The sequence below is a fragment of the Loxodonta africana genome, chromosome 17 (assembly GCF_030014295.1).
Source record: "Loxodonta africana isolate mLoxAfr1 chromosome 17, mLoxAfr1.hap2, whole genome shotgun sequence".
In the NCBI taxonomy this organism is placed as follows: domain Eukaryota; kingdom Metazoa; phylum Chordata; class Mammalia; order Proboscidea; family Elephantidae; genus Loxodonta; species Loxodonta africana.
Window position 1 is genome coordinate 60,502,338 of NC_087358.1, and position 16,058 is coordinate 60,518,395.

General features: G+C 43.6%; 1 protein-coding gene across 3 annotated transcripts in view; it reads left to right on the forward strand.

Moving 5' to 3' along the window:
- Window positions 1-507: 507 nt before the first annotated feature.
- Window positions 508-16,058, forward strand: part of DGKH (diacylglycerol kinase eta) — a 228,295-nt gene continuing 212,744 nt past the window's right edge. The window contains exons 1-2 of one of the 3 annotated variants that reach the window (XM_064270075.1): window positions 508-522; window positions 7,871-8,074. In XM_064270075.1, coding sequence (XP_064126145.1) covers window positions 7,883-8,074 — 192 coding nt within the window. In that variant the 5' untranslated portion in view covers window positions 508-522; window positions 7,871-7,882. Of the gene's footprint in view, window positions 523-4,987; window positions 7,237-7,870; window positions 8,075-16,058 lie in introns of those variants that run through there. The other 2 variants (XM_064270074.1, XM_064270076.1) reach the window with 2 other exon arrangements.

The window sequence follows — 16,058 nt, forward strand, 5'->3', positions numbered from 1 at the left end:
GGCGGCCGCTTTCGGTTCCGCGCCTTATAAGGCCTGACAGGAGGGTCACGTGCGCCCCGGGCCGCCCGCCGGGAGGAGGGGGCGGCGGGGGGGAGGGGCGGGAAGCGGAGAGGAAAAGGGGAGGGAGCCGGGGGCGGGGGAAGGCGCGAGGGGCGGACTCTGCGGCCGTGGGAGGCGGCGGCGGTGGTGGCTGCGGAGCCGAGCGCTCGGAGCCCCGGAGGGAGCCGGACCGCGGAGGAGGAGGAGGAGGCGAAAGGGACCGCCACGGGGGCGGGAGAGCGCGGCGCGGCGGAAGCCGGAGACGGCGGGAGGGCCGGTGGCTGCCCCGGGCGGGAGCCGGGCAACGGCGGCGGCGGCCGAGAGGGACCGCGGCGAGGGAAGCGCATCCAGCGGCGGCAGCGGCGGCGGCGGCGGGGGTCCCGGTCCGCGCGCCCCGGCGGCGGGCTGGCGCGGTCCGGCGCGATGGAGCCGCAGCACGTGCGTCCCGCTCCCGGCGCCCGCAGCCCGGCCTGGGAGGAACCGGTGGGTACCGCGCCCGCGCCCACCCCCTCCCGCTTCGCTGCTCCCCCCGCCTGGGCCGGGTTCCGCTCAGGAAATGGCCCGGGATGAGGTCCCCAGCTGCTTCCCAGCCGGGGCAGCGCTTCCTCTGCCAGCCGCGCTCCTATCCGTGCGCCGTCCGGAGCGTCTTTGTCCCGCGGTCCGAGGCTCTCCCCGAGGGGCTGCTGGCGGACCGCTGGCGACTGGCCTCGGAGGACCGTTTCCATGCTTAAACGACTTCTCAACTCTGTACTTCATTTTCCAGTGTGGGGTGTAGGGAGGGGGAGAGGAGAAGCCCAGCCTGGACAGTCCGCGTGTGGGGCTCGAAGAAGTCCCAGGCTTCCCCCGGAGACCGCGCCCTTGCGGTCACCTGGGCGCGCAGGTTCCTGAGGACCGCCGCTTGGGGTGGCAGATCGCGGTGTAAAGCACCGAACCGTGCCGCGACTCCTGTTCACCCCCAACGCAGCCGGCTGTTCTAGGGCTTTAAAGGGGATGAGGTGGGAAGGTAACTTCGCGTTTGCCTGGCATTTGGATGCACGTGCAACGCGGAGGTTAGATAATTTTTAGGGGCCGAGAGTAGTGTGGGCATGTGTATTGTGTGCACGAGTCTAAGGAGGAGGGCACGGGAGGTGGGGGGCCTTCAATTTGTTCCCGCAAACTCCTTCAACTTCTTTCTTCCAACTCAAGCAGCCAGCACCACCTCACATGCCTCCAAGGACTCTACTCAGGAATCCCCTTCTCAGAACTCTGTAATCCTGTGTGGGTTCCTTTTTCCCTGGTCTCGAATTTTGGCTCTCCATGCCCTTCCTTGATGTTTGCTACTCTGTCTAGATTGAAATTCTTGAGCTGATCTGAAAAGCCCTGTCCGAAATTTCTGGCCTCGCGCGGTGTTCTGTTGGGGGGGTTCGCATGCTGTTTTCCCGGGGACTCCGTATGTGTTCCCAGCAGGCCCTCTGCCTGTTGAGAACTTCTAGGGTATGCCAAGGTTGGTTCTCCTTTTTCTTTTCTCATGTATACATTCCCAGCTACTTTGCCGAGGGTACGTTTCTTTGCCTCCTGTTTCCTGACCTTTCAGAAGTGTCCTTAGATTCTGATCCATCTGTATCTGCAGCTGTCTTTGCTTTTGCAAATTTGAACACGTTGTTAGGGTGCCCATCTGTTCGTATTTCTTCTATTGTGGTTATCACTGGGGATTAAATTATTCGTGAAATTGAAAACCTAATCCAGTTTTGAAGTTTAAGTCAAAGATGATTGAGAACTAAATTTAGTGATGTTTTCGTTACTGTTTTACTTTTGAACTTTCCTGTATGAAGTTCCTTTTGAGCCTGTACTTTAAGCCAACACCAATTACAATGAAAAGTACACAGTCAAATGCATTTTCCTTTAGAGCTGATGCCAGAACTACTTTGTGCCTGGAAAAATAGAGAAAAACTTTTTTTGGGGGGTTCTATTTCTCAAAAGTGACAAGAACTGAAATGCTGATTTATTTTCTGTAAAATATATTCTGTACCAGTCTCTCCACCCAATCTTTTAAAATTAGAGGCCTAACAGTAATGTGTGAATGGATTGTGACACTTCATCCAGACTGCAGAACACTCCTGAAGACTTAGGTTTAATTTCTTTAAACACTGAAGGCCTTTTTATTTACTCAACACATATTTTATCCAGCACCTACTATGTACCAGCATTGTTGGATACAGCAGTTAACTGCACAGACACAGAGCTTACATTTTGAGCAAAATGTCTTGTTTCAGTGGGCTGAGTTCAGATAGTCCAAAAATCATTTTTACAGAGATCTTAGGTATGTGGCATAAAGTGATACTCCTGATAAAGTGGTTTTATTCCAAATAAAACCTGTTTTGAAACCCTGTGAATCAGTATGTCAAAGCCTATGTAAGAACTAATAAAGGGAATTTTTATTTAAGTTTCTTAAAAAAAGAAGACATCCAGATAACTGAAAAATACAAGAAAGAGGAGGGATAATTTAGGAGAAAAAAGTCTGGATTTAAGTTCTAAATATTTTAGGTATCTGGAGTGAAGGGGAGAAACAATCAGTTTCACCTAAATATGTTTTAAAGGGACACAAAATTCTTCAGAATCAGGGGTTCTTGACCTTTTTTGGGTCATTGATCTTCCAGAATCTGATAAAAGCTATGAACTTCCCCCTCCAAATGTACCTATACTACATAGATATATGTATGTATGTAAAACCAAACCCATTACTGTCGAGTTGATTTCAGCTCATTGTGAGCCAATATTTAAAAACTTTTTAATATAATTTCAAGAACTCACAGATTTTCTGAAGCCCAATCTGTGGACCCTGAAAGGATCCAAGACATCAAATTAAGAACACCTGCTTTGACTGGAACGCCATTTAGTAGTTACTTAAAATCTGCTTTTTGAATTTACATATGGCCAACTTTAATACTTTACTGTAAAAGTACACTTACTTACATCTATGAAAAGGAATAATCAGCATCAAATGGGCGGTGTTCACGTTACACAGATTCTGTTGCATTATCCCTTATAGCATATAGCAGCATACACGTAAGAGTTTCTTCTCACTGTCTGATGCAAGCTAAACCATGATGATATGATTCCACAGGGAACTATTCAGACAGGAGAGTAAAGGTACTCTCAGGAATCGATGCTGATGAATAGTGAAGACAATAGCACTTCTTTCCTGAAATGCAACCATGACTGCAACTGAGAGGCAGCTGCTGAACTTCATGATGTTCTTTGCGTTTAGAGATGAAATGGTTACTGAGTTCGGTCAGGGCATTTAAGTAAGCTTGGGCAAATGGTTAATGTGATGGGCCGCTAACTGAAAGGTTGGTGATTCAAGTCCACCCAGAGGCTCAAGTCTCCCCAGAGGTGCCTCAGAAGACAGGCCTGGTGATCTATTTCTGAAAAATCAGCCATTGAAAACCTTAGGGAGCACAGTCCTACTCTGACACGCATGGGATCGCCATGAATTGTAATCAGCTTGATGGCAAATGGGGTTTTAGCCTTTCGTTATTCTGACGAGGGCATTGGGCCTAAAGAAGTTAAATTATTTTCTTTAATCCTAGCTTTGTGTATTTAATCTCATCCGTGGAACTGTAGGCATTACTGACATTTCTAATCACTTAAATATTTTGGTGGTGGGCTTGGGTGGGTAGGAAGCTCTTTAGCAAAACATCTTTACTCATAATGCCCCGGGGGGGGCGGGGGGGGGTCAGAATTTTACCAAGAATTTACAAATGTGGGAGTATTTAAAAAGTATTCTCAGACAGTAGACAGATGCTAGAGTACATTTTGTTGTTTTTATCCCCAGATGATTTTATACTAGTTAGTGATGATAAACTATTCAGGAAAAAAACAGAAGGAAAAAAAAAACCCCAAACCCATTGCCATCGAGTGGATTCCAATTCATAGCAAGTCTATAGGACAGAGTAGAATTGCCCCATAGGGTTTCCAAGGAGTGGCTGGTGGATTTGAACTGCCAACCTTTTAGTTAGCTGCCAAGGTCTTAACCATGGTGCCACCAGGGCTATTCAGAACTAGTGGCAATTCAGGAAGGGAGGAGTTTCAGAGGAAAACCAAAAAAAACCAAGCTTGTTGCTATCAGTTCCAATTTGTGGTGACCTCATGTGTTACAGAGAACTGCGTCATAGGGTTTTCTTGATTGTAATCTTTCTGGAAGCAGATCGCCAGGACTTTCTTCCGTGGTGCTGCTGGGTGGGTTCAAACCAACAACCTTTAAATTATATCGTGTCTACATGATGGAGAGTTTTTGCATTAGGTCCAAGAGTGACCATACATACATGCAGTTGACAGCATGATTAATCTCAAAATGTTTTTCATTTAACTAACACCTAAGGAGAGTTCTATATGGAAAATTTAATATGTAGCAAATACTGTATTATGGAAGTGGCTCCAAAGTTTTAATCAGAGAGTCTCTTATGGCCTGTGCTTGTCTAACCAGCAGTGTTCTTTGGTTGCATGATTCCTGTTGATTAGGAACATGAGTCCTAGAACATGAGTATTTTAAGGTGCTTGCTTTAGTTTTTCGGTGTAAAATGTAGAATTCTGCATGTATGTGATGTAGTATTTCAGGTAAAACCATAGAATATATGTTTTTGTTGTTATATACCGTCAAGTCAATTCTGACTCATAGTGACCCTATAGAACATAAGGGATTTAAAAATTGCAAATGGATATTAAACCATTATGGGCATGTCTAGTCCTATAAGGTCACTATGAGTCAGAATTGACTCGATGGCACTGGGTTTTACTGGGTTAGTGATCAAAGCTTACTACCTCTGTAGATAACAATACAGTATACTAATATTCATAAAGTTGGTATCATTATGAGATTTGTCTGTAATTTAAACAAGTTGAGGATAATAGTTTTTTTTTTTTTTTTTTTTAATGGAGCAGGAAACTCTTCTATTGAGTAGAAACCAGTGGCAGCTTTACCTATTTACATTTTACCTTGGATGCAGTGTTTACATGGCTTATATCCAAATTTTTAATAGTGTTTGTGATGTGCTGTGTTCCAGATATTTCAAAGTAACAATAATAAAAGGAATATCTAAGACACATCTAAGAAATTATTTGGAATTTTGAAAATACAAAGTAAGGGGAAAAGTAAAGGAAATCTTTTAAGTTAAATAAATAACGGTATAGACCACATATTTGAAATGTGTTTTCAGTTGCCATTTTCAGCTAAATTAAAATGGGTGAAAATATTGAGTTCCTGACATTGCTATTATATTTTTAAAGGAAGTGATGTGCATTGCAGGTCTACAATATTCAAGTTGAATATTCATTCTGCCAACTAGTAATTTACACATAAGACCCGAGAAGAAGCTGGTGCCTAAGATATTTTAAATTAGGGATTCCAATATGCCCTCCTTGGAAGAGATGATTTAAAGAGGGAAGTGATGTGAGGGTTTACGGAGGGCTTATCCTTTATCTTTCTGACTTCCTACACAGCATGTTTATTCTGAGCATTCTGTATGCCAGGGAAATCTTAAAGCAGGGATCATTTATTTAGCATGAGTAGGCCAAAACTAGCTATGTTTTCACTGTCACAACCAAGTTTTGGAACTTCTTATAGGAACCTTTGAAGAGCAGGCTGGCTGTGAGGTTAAATCTTTACAAAGGAATTAATACTTTTTGAGGTATTAATTGTCCAGCTATTACGTGTGAAATTGTTTTCAAGTATTTTAAAGCAATCAGTATTTGAATCAAAGAGTGAGAAATATATTTGGTCCCTTTATTAAAATGGCAAAGTAGGGATGGGCATTGAACAGTGCATTTCAGTTTAATTCCTCTGGCTGGATTCTGGGAAATGTTACTATGCAAACTTGGAAGTCTAAAGTGTGACTAGAAGCGTAGGATATTAGACTATCTTTTGTCATATAATAAGATACTTTGAAAAGGTTAGAATAGGAATCGCGTAATTTTGACTTTGGCCCCAGATCATGACACTTTGATCTCAGTTTCTTTATATTAAAAGAGAGGGCTGAACTGGGTTTATTCTTTCAGTAGGCCCTTAATTAGGTGTCCTTGTCTACATTGCCAAACCATTCGACTTGTCAGTGACTAAACAGCCAGGCCATTATTTTGACGAACAGTTATTCCCTCCACAGCAATGTGCTTTTTGTAGATACACAATCACGTATCAATAAAGCCATAAAGGATCTTAAAGTTCATTTTGCTCAACTCCTTCCTTTCCTAAAGAAGGAAACTGAAGCTGCAGAAGTAGCCTGTATAAATTAGTATTATGTGGTAGCAATCTTCTGTCTTTGAACATTTAAACTACCCAGGACGTTTTACATTTTAATGAATTTCATTTACAGTGTGGATTACAGTATTGGGTGGGATTGCATAGTACTTCTTCAAACCTCTTAGAACTGTCAGGTCTCACATGGCAATGAAATTATTGTTGAGGATAGGATTGCAGCAGCTAAAAGAAAAAAAAAAAACAATAGAACCTGAGTTTGGAGGAAGCTTAAAGGTCATAATTGAGGAAATAGGAAGGGAATTGGGTACTGAGGGCATGAATATGCTAGAGAGATTTAATGCTTTACTGAAATGGAGAGACTCCACTGTCTGGTTGGGACTTTTTGTCTTATTTTTAAAAACACAGCTAACACCAGTTTGGACTTCTCTCTGGATGACAAGAGGCATCTGTCATTTCAGTATCTTTTTTCCCAGCCCACCCACACCTGCTAGGGTTCTCTGACGTCCAGTGTGTACAGCCAGCCACAACGCTGCTGCTCCCCAAGTGCCCGCATAACCAGCTCGCTGGGGACGAGTTGTGAGAGCTGGCTGTAGCATGTTGATCCCATTTTGCCCTGCTCTCGTCCGAGTTAGGGAGTGGTTCTAGAACTTGCAGTGTTTTTGTGCTCGGGTACGAGTGCATTGTTTTCTTCCAGGCAGAGTTGGTTAGCGCTTCAGCTTAGACATTTATTTTGCGTTCTGTCGTCTTGGGCTGCGTGTACTCTCTTGTTTCTGCTCTCTCCACGCCCTTCCCAGTTTCCTGTTAGCCAAGGGGATCGCTCTTTCCTAACGAAAAGTTCTCAGAGAGGAGTCCAACCTCCCAGAAAATGCTCTTCTCTTCCGTGTGCGCCGGATGCGGGTGGGGGTGGGCCAGAAACTAAACGCTGTGGTCGGGACAGCTGAAAGGACCCGAACCTGAAGGGAGAGGTATGGCCCTCAGAGTGGGGCTGGGGGTCGTGAGACCGGTAAGGGGCAGAGCAATCCCTGGGTCTCACAGCGCCTGCCCAGCTCGGGAGCAGAGGGAACTTTTTATTCAGCGGGAACCCTGCGGTGAGGCCCAAGCGTCTCTGGAGAGATTCGGGGTCCAAGAGGTGGCGGGGTGCGCCTGCGGGAGTCAGAGGAAGCTCTGGGACCCTTTCTCCCTGCTGCCAAAAATCGAGGGAGGGAGACTCGCCCCTGCCTGGCCGGCCACGGGGCTGAGTGCGGAGGTTTCCTGCCAACCCCGTCCTCTCGTCCATCCTGGAGACCCCAGACCCTGGAGGGAGCGGAAGGGAGGGTGCCCCGACCCCTCAGCCGCCCCCGTCCTCTCTACCCGTGCTGGTCGAATTCTGGGTCAGGAACCTCAGAACATCCCGAGACCCGGGCTGCGTCCCCTCGGCGGCCGCCGCTCCGGCGGGCCCTTCCGGGAAGGCGCCTGGTCCCTGGCGACCCTTCCCCCGGGGGGCGGCTGCGGGAGCGGAAGATGGCGGCGGCTGGGCGCGGGGCTCCGGGCTCCGCTCCGGCAGAGCCTACCCGCTGACCACCGCCGCCGCCCCCGCCGGGCGGTGCTGTGTCCCTGCAGGAGTCGGAGAGGATGGCTGGGGCCGGCGGCCAGCACCACCCTCCGGGCGCTGCTGGAGGAGCCGCCGCCGGGACCGGCGCCACGGTCACCTCCGCCGCTGCCTCGGTGGGGCCCGGAGACGATTCGTCGGACAGCGAAGCGGAGCAGGAGGGACCACAGAAACTGATTCGTAAAGTGTCCACCTCAGGCCAGATCCGGACCAAGGTGAGGTGGGCCTGAGGGGAGCGTGGGAGGCTGCGGGGCAGGGAAATACAGGCAGGGCAATACAGGCAGGGCGCCTGAGGCGCAGGAGCGCGCTGGGCGATCCCGAACCGGGAGAGAGGGGCGCGGCCTAGGCTCGGGGCGGGGCTCGGGGCGGGGGCTGGGTCTGCGGGAGGGAGGGAGAGAGGGACCCCGGCGGTGAGCTGAGGTCGCGAGGGTGGGCTGCGGGGGAGCTGGACTGGCAGGCAGAGGCGGGCAGAGGCGGAGAAGGGAGCCGGAGGCGCGGGGGAGCGTGGGAAAACGCTGAGGCACTGTTGCAAGCTCCCACTTAAACAACAAAAAACCCAAACTCATTGTTGTCCAGTGGATTTACGACTTACAGCGACCCTATAGGACAGAGTAGAACTGCTGCATGGTGTTTCCAAGGCTGAAATTTTTAATACAGTCTGCTGTCTTTCTCCCGCAGAGCAGCTGGTGGGTTCCAACTGCCGACTTTGCAGGCGAGAGCTTAACGACTGCGCCGTTAAAAAAAAAACAAAAAAAAACAAACTTGTCAAGTCGATTCTGACTCATAGTGACCCTGTAGGACAGAGTAGAACTGCCCTATAGCGTTTCCAAGGAGCGGCTGGTGGATTCTAACCGCCGACCTTTTGGTTAGGAGCCAGACTCTTAACCATCGTGCCACCGAGGCTCCACTGCGCCCTTAGGGAACTTAAAATAAGTGTTTGGTTTTCAGCCCCCCGCCCCGCCTCGGAGGTTCCTTCCAGTGTGTGGGTGTATGCAGGGAGCTCCGTGAGGGCTGACTAGCCAGAGTTGCAGTGAGCCAGCCACCTTCCCTAACCGGGGAGCAGCCTTCGCCATGTGGGGAAGCATTTCTGCCCCCTCTGCCTCCTGCTGTTTGGAAGGCAGAAACCGCGGGTTTCGATCAGTAGTAAAGGATGCTCGCTGTTAACCTCAGCCTGCTCGGAACAAACAGCTGGCCCTGTTTTCGTGCTGTAGGTTTCCAGAGTTCAGATATTACTAATACACGGACAGTTATTTTTAATAATGAAAATTTGCGTTTTTATGTTATATGGAGCTCGTGTTGTCGACCTGCGAGGGCTCAGTGGAGAGTTTTAATTTGATCTCCAAAACCCAAACCAAACCCATTACTATCATGTCAATTCTGACTCAGAGCGACCCTATATCAAAGGATTATACCTAAACGTACATATTCTAATTTTTGTTACGATTTTAAAGCCTTCATATGGATAGCCAGCTAACAGTGGGGAACTCTAATGAGGATTTTAAAAAGGCAACCAATGAAATCATTGGGTTTGTGTGCTCTCTTTAAAAATAAATTTGCAAAAGTTAGTTCATTCTGCACTTTGTTTCTTTTTGTGAATTCGCTGAGGTCAATGGACTCTTCTTTCAAAGTAAAAATTTATTATGTTTGTGGGTTTGTAGTTTGTGTTAGCCTGCCTTCATTTTAGTTTTTCTAAAATAAATACGTGTAAGCACACACACAAATAATAAGATGTACTTACTAAAGAGTCAAGCATTGGCTTCAGTTATTTTATTTAACTGCACATATTTTAACTCTTTTTAATAGTGACATTTTTGAGTTTTGTTGGGCATAATGTGTTTTTAGAATATTAAAGCTAAACAAGGTAGAGACTTTTCTAAGTGCTTTTGATAGTTGAAATTTTAATTTTTAAGAAATAAGTTTATGTAAATATATTAAGAATGGGTAAAATGGCAGGATTTTTTAAAATGTCTTACGTTATATTGAGTCCCTGGGTGATACAAATGGGTAGGTGCTTGGCTGCTAACGGACATCCACTCAGAGGCACCTAGGAAAAAAAGTCTGGTGATGTATGTACTTTGGGAAAGATCACAGCCATTGAAAACCCTATGGAGTGTAGTTCTGCTCTGAAATACTTGGGGTCGTCGTAACTCAGAATTGATTCCACACTAGGCAGCTGGTTTGGGTTTGGTGATATGTTTACATAAAATGGCTAAAATTCTGTGCACACTTAACCAGTAATTGTACACTGAGATGGCTCTAAATTGAATCAAGCAAAATCATAAAGCAAATTTCTTGGGAGTACCAGTAAAATTTGTGAGTTCCATATAATAGCTAAGATTATAGTCTCTAATTTTGATAACATCTGTAATTTGGTGTAAAGCATGTTTATCAAGAATAAGTGTAAATTCAAAGCACATTTTTTGTTGGTTTTCAGTTTAACTTAATGAAAATATTTAGCACTTACGTTTTGCCATGATTAGAGATAATTATTTGTGGTGGTATATGAAATGTTGCTTCAATTTCAAAAGAACTGTTAGATTTTAGACGTTTTGCCTTTTGCTTTAGCTCGTATGTTAGGGTGCATGTAAGTTGATCAACACTTTCATAGACAAACCTCTGAGATCGGGGACTAAACCTGCTGAGACAAGTGGGCCACAACACCCCTCCCCCAATCCAGACTATTCATATATGCCACAAATATCATCAGTTACATCCCTTATCAGAATGCGGGAGGGGACAGAGTGGCAATGTATAGAATGAGAACTGTTAACTTTAATTAACTACTAGCTCCCAGTCTTGGATTATGATCCAGATAAGAGTTAATGGAGGAGGAGTAGACCCTAGAACTAGCCTAAGGCCCAGTTGCTTTTAAGACAAGAGTAGCAATTCTTGCTCTACATTCTGAAGATGCACCAAGGAACCAATAGGTCTGACAGGGTGTGATTCTTAGTAGCATATTCAGATCTTCAGTCCTGGTTGAGTAGCAGCTTGGGGTGGTATGTGAACACATACATTTGCACAAATATCTGTATACATACACATACTTACATATGTATTTGTGTATATGTTGTCTCTATAGAAAGCATTTATCCCTAGGTATACATAGGATCAACAGCAGAATAAGTTGCACATAAACAAGCAAAAACAGACCTGTTGCTATTGAGACGATTTTAACTTACAGCGACCCTATTGGACAGAGTAGATCTGCCCGATAGGGTTTCCAAGGAGTGGATGGTGGATTCGAACTGCCAGCCTTTTTTTTTTTCGTTGAGCTTTAAGTGAAAGTTTACAGTTCAAGTCAGTCTCATACAAAAACTTACACACACATTGTTGTGTGACCCTAGTTGCTCTCCCTACAGTGTGAAAGCACACTCCCCCTCTCTACTCTGTATTTCCCGTGTCCATTCAACCACCTCCTGTCCTCCTCTGCCTTCTCATCTAACCTCTAGCCAGGTGCTGCCCACATAGTCTCACGTGTCTATTAGAACTGAGAAGCACACTCCTCACCAGTATCGTTTTATATCTTATAGTCAAGTCTAATCTTTTTCTGAAGAGTTAGGTTTGGGAATGGTTTTAGTTTTGGACAAATAGAGAATCTGGGGGCCATGACCTCTATGGTCCTTCCAGTCTCAGTCAGACCATTAAGTCTGGTCTTTTTACTAGAATTCGTGGTCTGCATCCTACTTTTCTCCCACTCCATCAGGGATTCTCTGTTGTGTTCACCTGTCAGGGCAGTCTTTGGTGGTAGCTGGGCACCGTCTGTTTCTTCTGGTCTCAGGCTGATGGAGTCTCTGGTTTGTGTGGCCCTTTCTTGTGGTGGGTTCTTTATCTTGGGTTCATATTTTCCTCGTGTCTTTGGTGTTCTTTATTCTCCTTTGTTCAGGTGGGTTGAGACCAATTGATGCATCTTAGATGGCTGCTTGCTAGCTTTTAAGACCCCAGACACCACTCACCAAAGTGGGATGCAGAACGTTTTCTTAATACACGTTGTTATGCCACTTGACCTAGATGTCCCCTGAAACCATGGTCCCCAGACTTCCACCTCTTCTACTCTGTCCCTTGACGTGTTTAATCGTATTCAGGAAACTTTTTAGTTTTTGGTTTAGTCCACTTGTGCGACTTCCCCTGTATTCTGTGTTGAACTGCCAACCTTTTGGTTAGCAGCTGAGCTCTTAACCACTGTACCACCAGGGCTCCCACATAAAAAAAAATATTTCTTACATGAATGACTGTGTGTATATGTGTTATATAATTACATATAATACTTGAGGTGTATGGATATTATCATTAAAACATGGGGAGTACTTATTTTAGATTTGTTTAAAATCCTTAGGCTCATAAAGCTGTTTTGGTATTCAGTTTAGATATGGAATAAAAAAGGCCACTAACTTAAGTAGTTATCTTATTTTAAGTATATTTGTTGTAAATACTGGTTAATGTTTTAAATAAATTGAATGTTAGTAAAAAGCTCTAAGTTAATTGTGGCATTTGAAAAGGTACCCTGACTTTTTCTTAATAAAAGATTCAAACAGTATGAGAGGATGTACCACGATGGTAGGCTATCCAATGAGAAATAATTTCCCCGTCATCCTAGACCTCTGTTCTCCCGCTTAGAGGCAATAATTGTTGACACTTTCTTGGTGTGTTTCCAGAATATTTCAATGTACATAAGAGCATGTATACATAAATGTCTATTTCTTAAAAAAATATTAATAGGAACAATCTATATACATTCTTCTGCATCTTGTTTGTTTGAAGATATACTATGGAGATCATTTCCTTAATGGCATTTGTACATCTATCTCATTCTTTTTAATATTGGCAACGTATTAACATATTAGAATGATATATGTGAAGTTGCTCTGTCAGTAGGTCAAAAATGGCTGAATGTGGGAAATCTCATATGCTTTAGCCCTATATGGTGTATCATCATTTAATTAACTAATCCTCTATTGAAGGAAATTTGGGTTTTAGGACAGTAACACTAATCTCAGCTTTTTTGCAGTAGATATGATGAGTTTTCAAGTAAAGAATAGGGCTGACCTGATTTTAAAGTTAGTGTGGTTTAGTAAAAGTCCGCTGGACGTTATAGTACTCTGCTCACATCCTTATATTTTAACTTTTGTTCCTTTTTTCAATTTCTATTTTTTCCTCTGGTTTCTTCGTATGTCTTTGCCTTCCTCTGTACTATGTTTCTCTTGCTCGCTCTTTCCTTTTTATGTATCAGCTAAATGAAATTTCAGGTAGTCTCATCTAGTACCAAGAAACCAAACCAAACCTGTTGCCCTTGAGTCAATTACAACTCATAGCAACGGTGTAGGACAGAGTAGAGCTGCCCTATGGGGTTTCCAAGGAATGGCTGGTGGATTCAAGCTGTCGACCTTTTGATTAGCAGCCAGGATCTTAACCACTACCCCACCAGGGCTCCCTTATCTTGTAAGCCAGGTGCTAAACACTAGATAATATTTTATGTATATAAAGAAAAATCAATTACATATGTGAAGTGGTCCTGATATGGAAAAGCCATAAGAGACCTGTCCTGTCTTTTCTTCTCTCTTTACCCTTCCCCTATTATCCCTGTGTCTTTTCTCTCAGAGGAGGTGGATTTTGGATTCAGGCTTATTGTTGTAGTCAATTTCACAGGTATTTACTGAGAATGAGAAGTTTTTGAGCAACACTAATATAAACTCAGAGCTCTGGTGGCATAGTGTTAAGAGTTCAGCTGCTAACCAAAACGTTGGCAGTTCAAATCCACCAGCTGCTCCTTGGAAACCCTATGGGGCAGTTCTGCTCTGTCCCATTGGGTTGCTGTGAGTTGGAGCCGACTTGATGGCACACAACAACAACGATGTAAACTCAGGACAGTTCGGTTTTGAACATGAATGTGGAGTTGGTTTGTGTGTTTTGTGTTGGCCCACGGGTACTGCAGTCTTTCATTTTGCATGGAATGGCCAGAGGAATCTTAAAGGCTTGAAGACTAAGACTGTTTAACTACATAGGCCAAACCGTCATGAGCCAAACAAATAGGAACCATCTCCAGTGACTTTTTCTACCATTGAGTCATCTCGGTCATGTTCTTGAAGTTTCATGACTCAAAAATACCTCCTATTAGATTTATTTGTTCTCATAGTTTGATACTGTTTAGTTGACATTTATGTTAAGCCTTTCCATAGTTAGGTATGAATGGCTATAAATGAGCCTCTAAATTAGGTTTACCTGAACACTGGAAAGATATTCAGAATTTTGCAACTTTGCATCTGAGTTAAGATATTTCTTTAAGCCTAGTCAGAAAAGAATAATGATCATGTTCTTATATTCTTCAATTAGTATCTTGTGTTTACTTTAGCATGAAGGATGCTTAAATAAAATCCTGTACCTTTATGATAAGTCAGTGTATAGAAATAGAAATTCGTATTTTTCACTGATTCACAAGATGTAGTTTGTGAAATCTAAATGTTATCTTTCACCATAAGCCCTTCATAGAGTAGACTAGGGAAGAATTGGTCAGTGGTCTTCAAATTGTAGGTGGCAGTCCATTATTGGGTTATGATGGCTCACATCCTGCATTTAAAATAGAAATAGAGTACATTAGAAAATATTGTTTAAAACTTTTAGCCACAGTTCTGGTGGAAACATTAGAATTGGATAAGGATCCAGATAGAATAAGAAACAGAAATATGGCCAGAAAAGTGTCAAGTGAGAATAGTTAAAGCGATACTGACAGGAACTCAATATGATATCAGAGGCAAGTAAGAACTTTTACATTTTAGTAGGTGATGAGCAGGAAGATATTTTGAATGATAAGAATAATTAAATTCATCTAGGGCAGAGGTCTGCTAACTTTTTTGGTAAAGATCCAGATGGTAAATATTTTGGGCTTTGCTGGCCATTAGGCCTCTTTTACAGCTACTTAACTCTGATGTTACAGTGTAAAAGTAGCCATAGGGAATACTTCAATGAATGACTGTGGCTGTATTTCAATAAAAATTTATTAAAAGGGACACTGAAATTTAAATTTCATATAATTTTCAAATGTGAAGAAGAATTCTTCTTAAATCCTGATCAAAAGGGAGAAATGCAGAACAGAATTTCCGATTCTCATGGAATCCAGATTTTCTGCAGCCATGGAGGCTAGACGAATCCCTGAAACTATTGCCCTGAGATAATCTTGAAACCTTAAACCAAAAATATCCCCTGAAGCCTTCTTAAAACTAAACAATAGCTTGCTTAACTGGTAAGGAATATCTTGAGCATTGTTTTTAAGAACTGTCTGCATAGGCTCAAGAAACCCTGGTGGTGTAGTGGTTAAGTACTACGGCTGCTAACCAAAAGATCGGCAGTTCGAATCCATCGGGCACCCCTTGGAAACTCTATGGGGCAGTTCTACTCTGTCCTGTAGGGTCGCTATGAGTCGGAATGGACTTGATGGCAGTGGAGTGGGATATGGGATCAAATTGACAACAGCAACTTGAAAGATTAGATAGGAACCTTAGGGAGCAGCGAGTTTATGTTAATGGGGGAGGAACAGTTTGGAAAAGGAGAGTGAGAGTGGTAGCACAACTTGAAGAATGTAATCATTGTCACTGAAACGTATATGTAGAAATCGTTGAGTTGTTTTATGTTCTGCTGTCTATATATTCAACAATAAAAAATAAATCATATAAAAAAGGAAGTCGTCTCCTGTCTTGAAGTGTTGAAACATGTAAAAACCTTAGCTTTGTGGGCTCTACAAAACCAGGTGATGGGCTGGGTGTGGTGTGTGGATTTGGCCATGGGTCGTGGGTTATAGTTTGCTGACTCCTAGACAGGAGATGGTATAATTTTAGGTTTGTAAAGCACTGCAGAGTTTAAGGTGCTGCTAAATGCGATCAGCATTTAAGGGACCAAATAAAGCTAGATTTCAGTCCATTTAAAAATCTCATCTTTGTAGAACATTTTATTTTTAGCTGGGTTTTGCGTCTTTGCTTCCATTTGAATGTGAACTAAATATAGACTGGGAACTCTGACTCTTGGTCCAGTAATATATGGTATAACAGCTTTCTTTCCATTTTGATCACAAGTTAAACATGTTATCCTATTATTAAAGGTAGGAGTCATCATAAATAATTTACTAAACCTTTACTTTAAGTGTAACTTAAGACGAGTTATTTGAACCTATCTAAATTTAGAAAGCTTTCCCTTAGTTTAAGCTTGCATGTT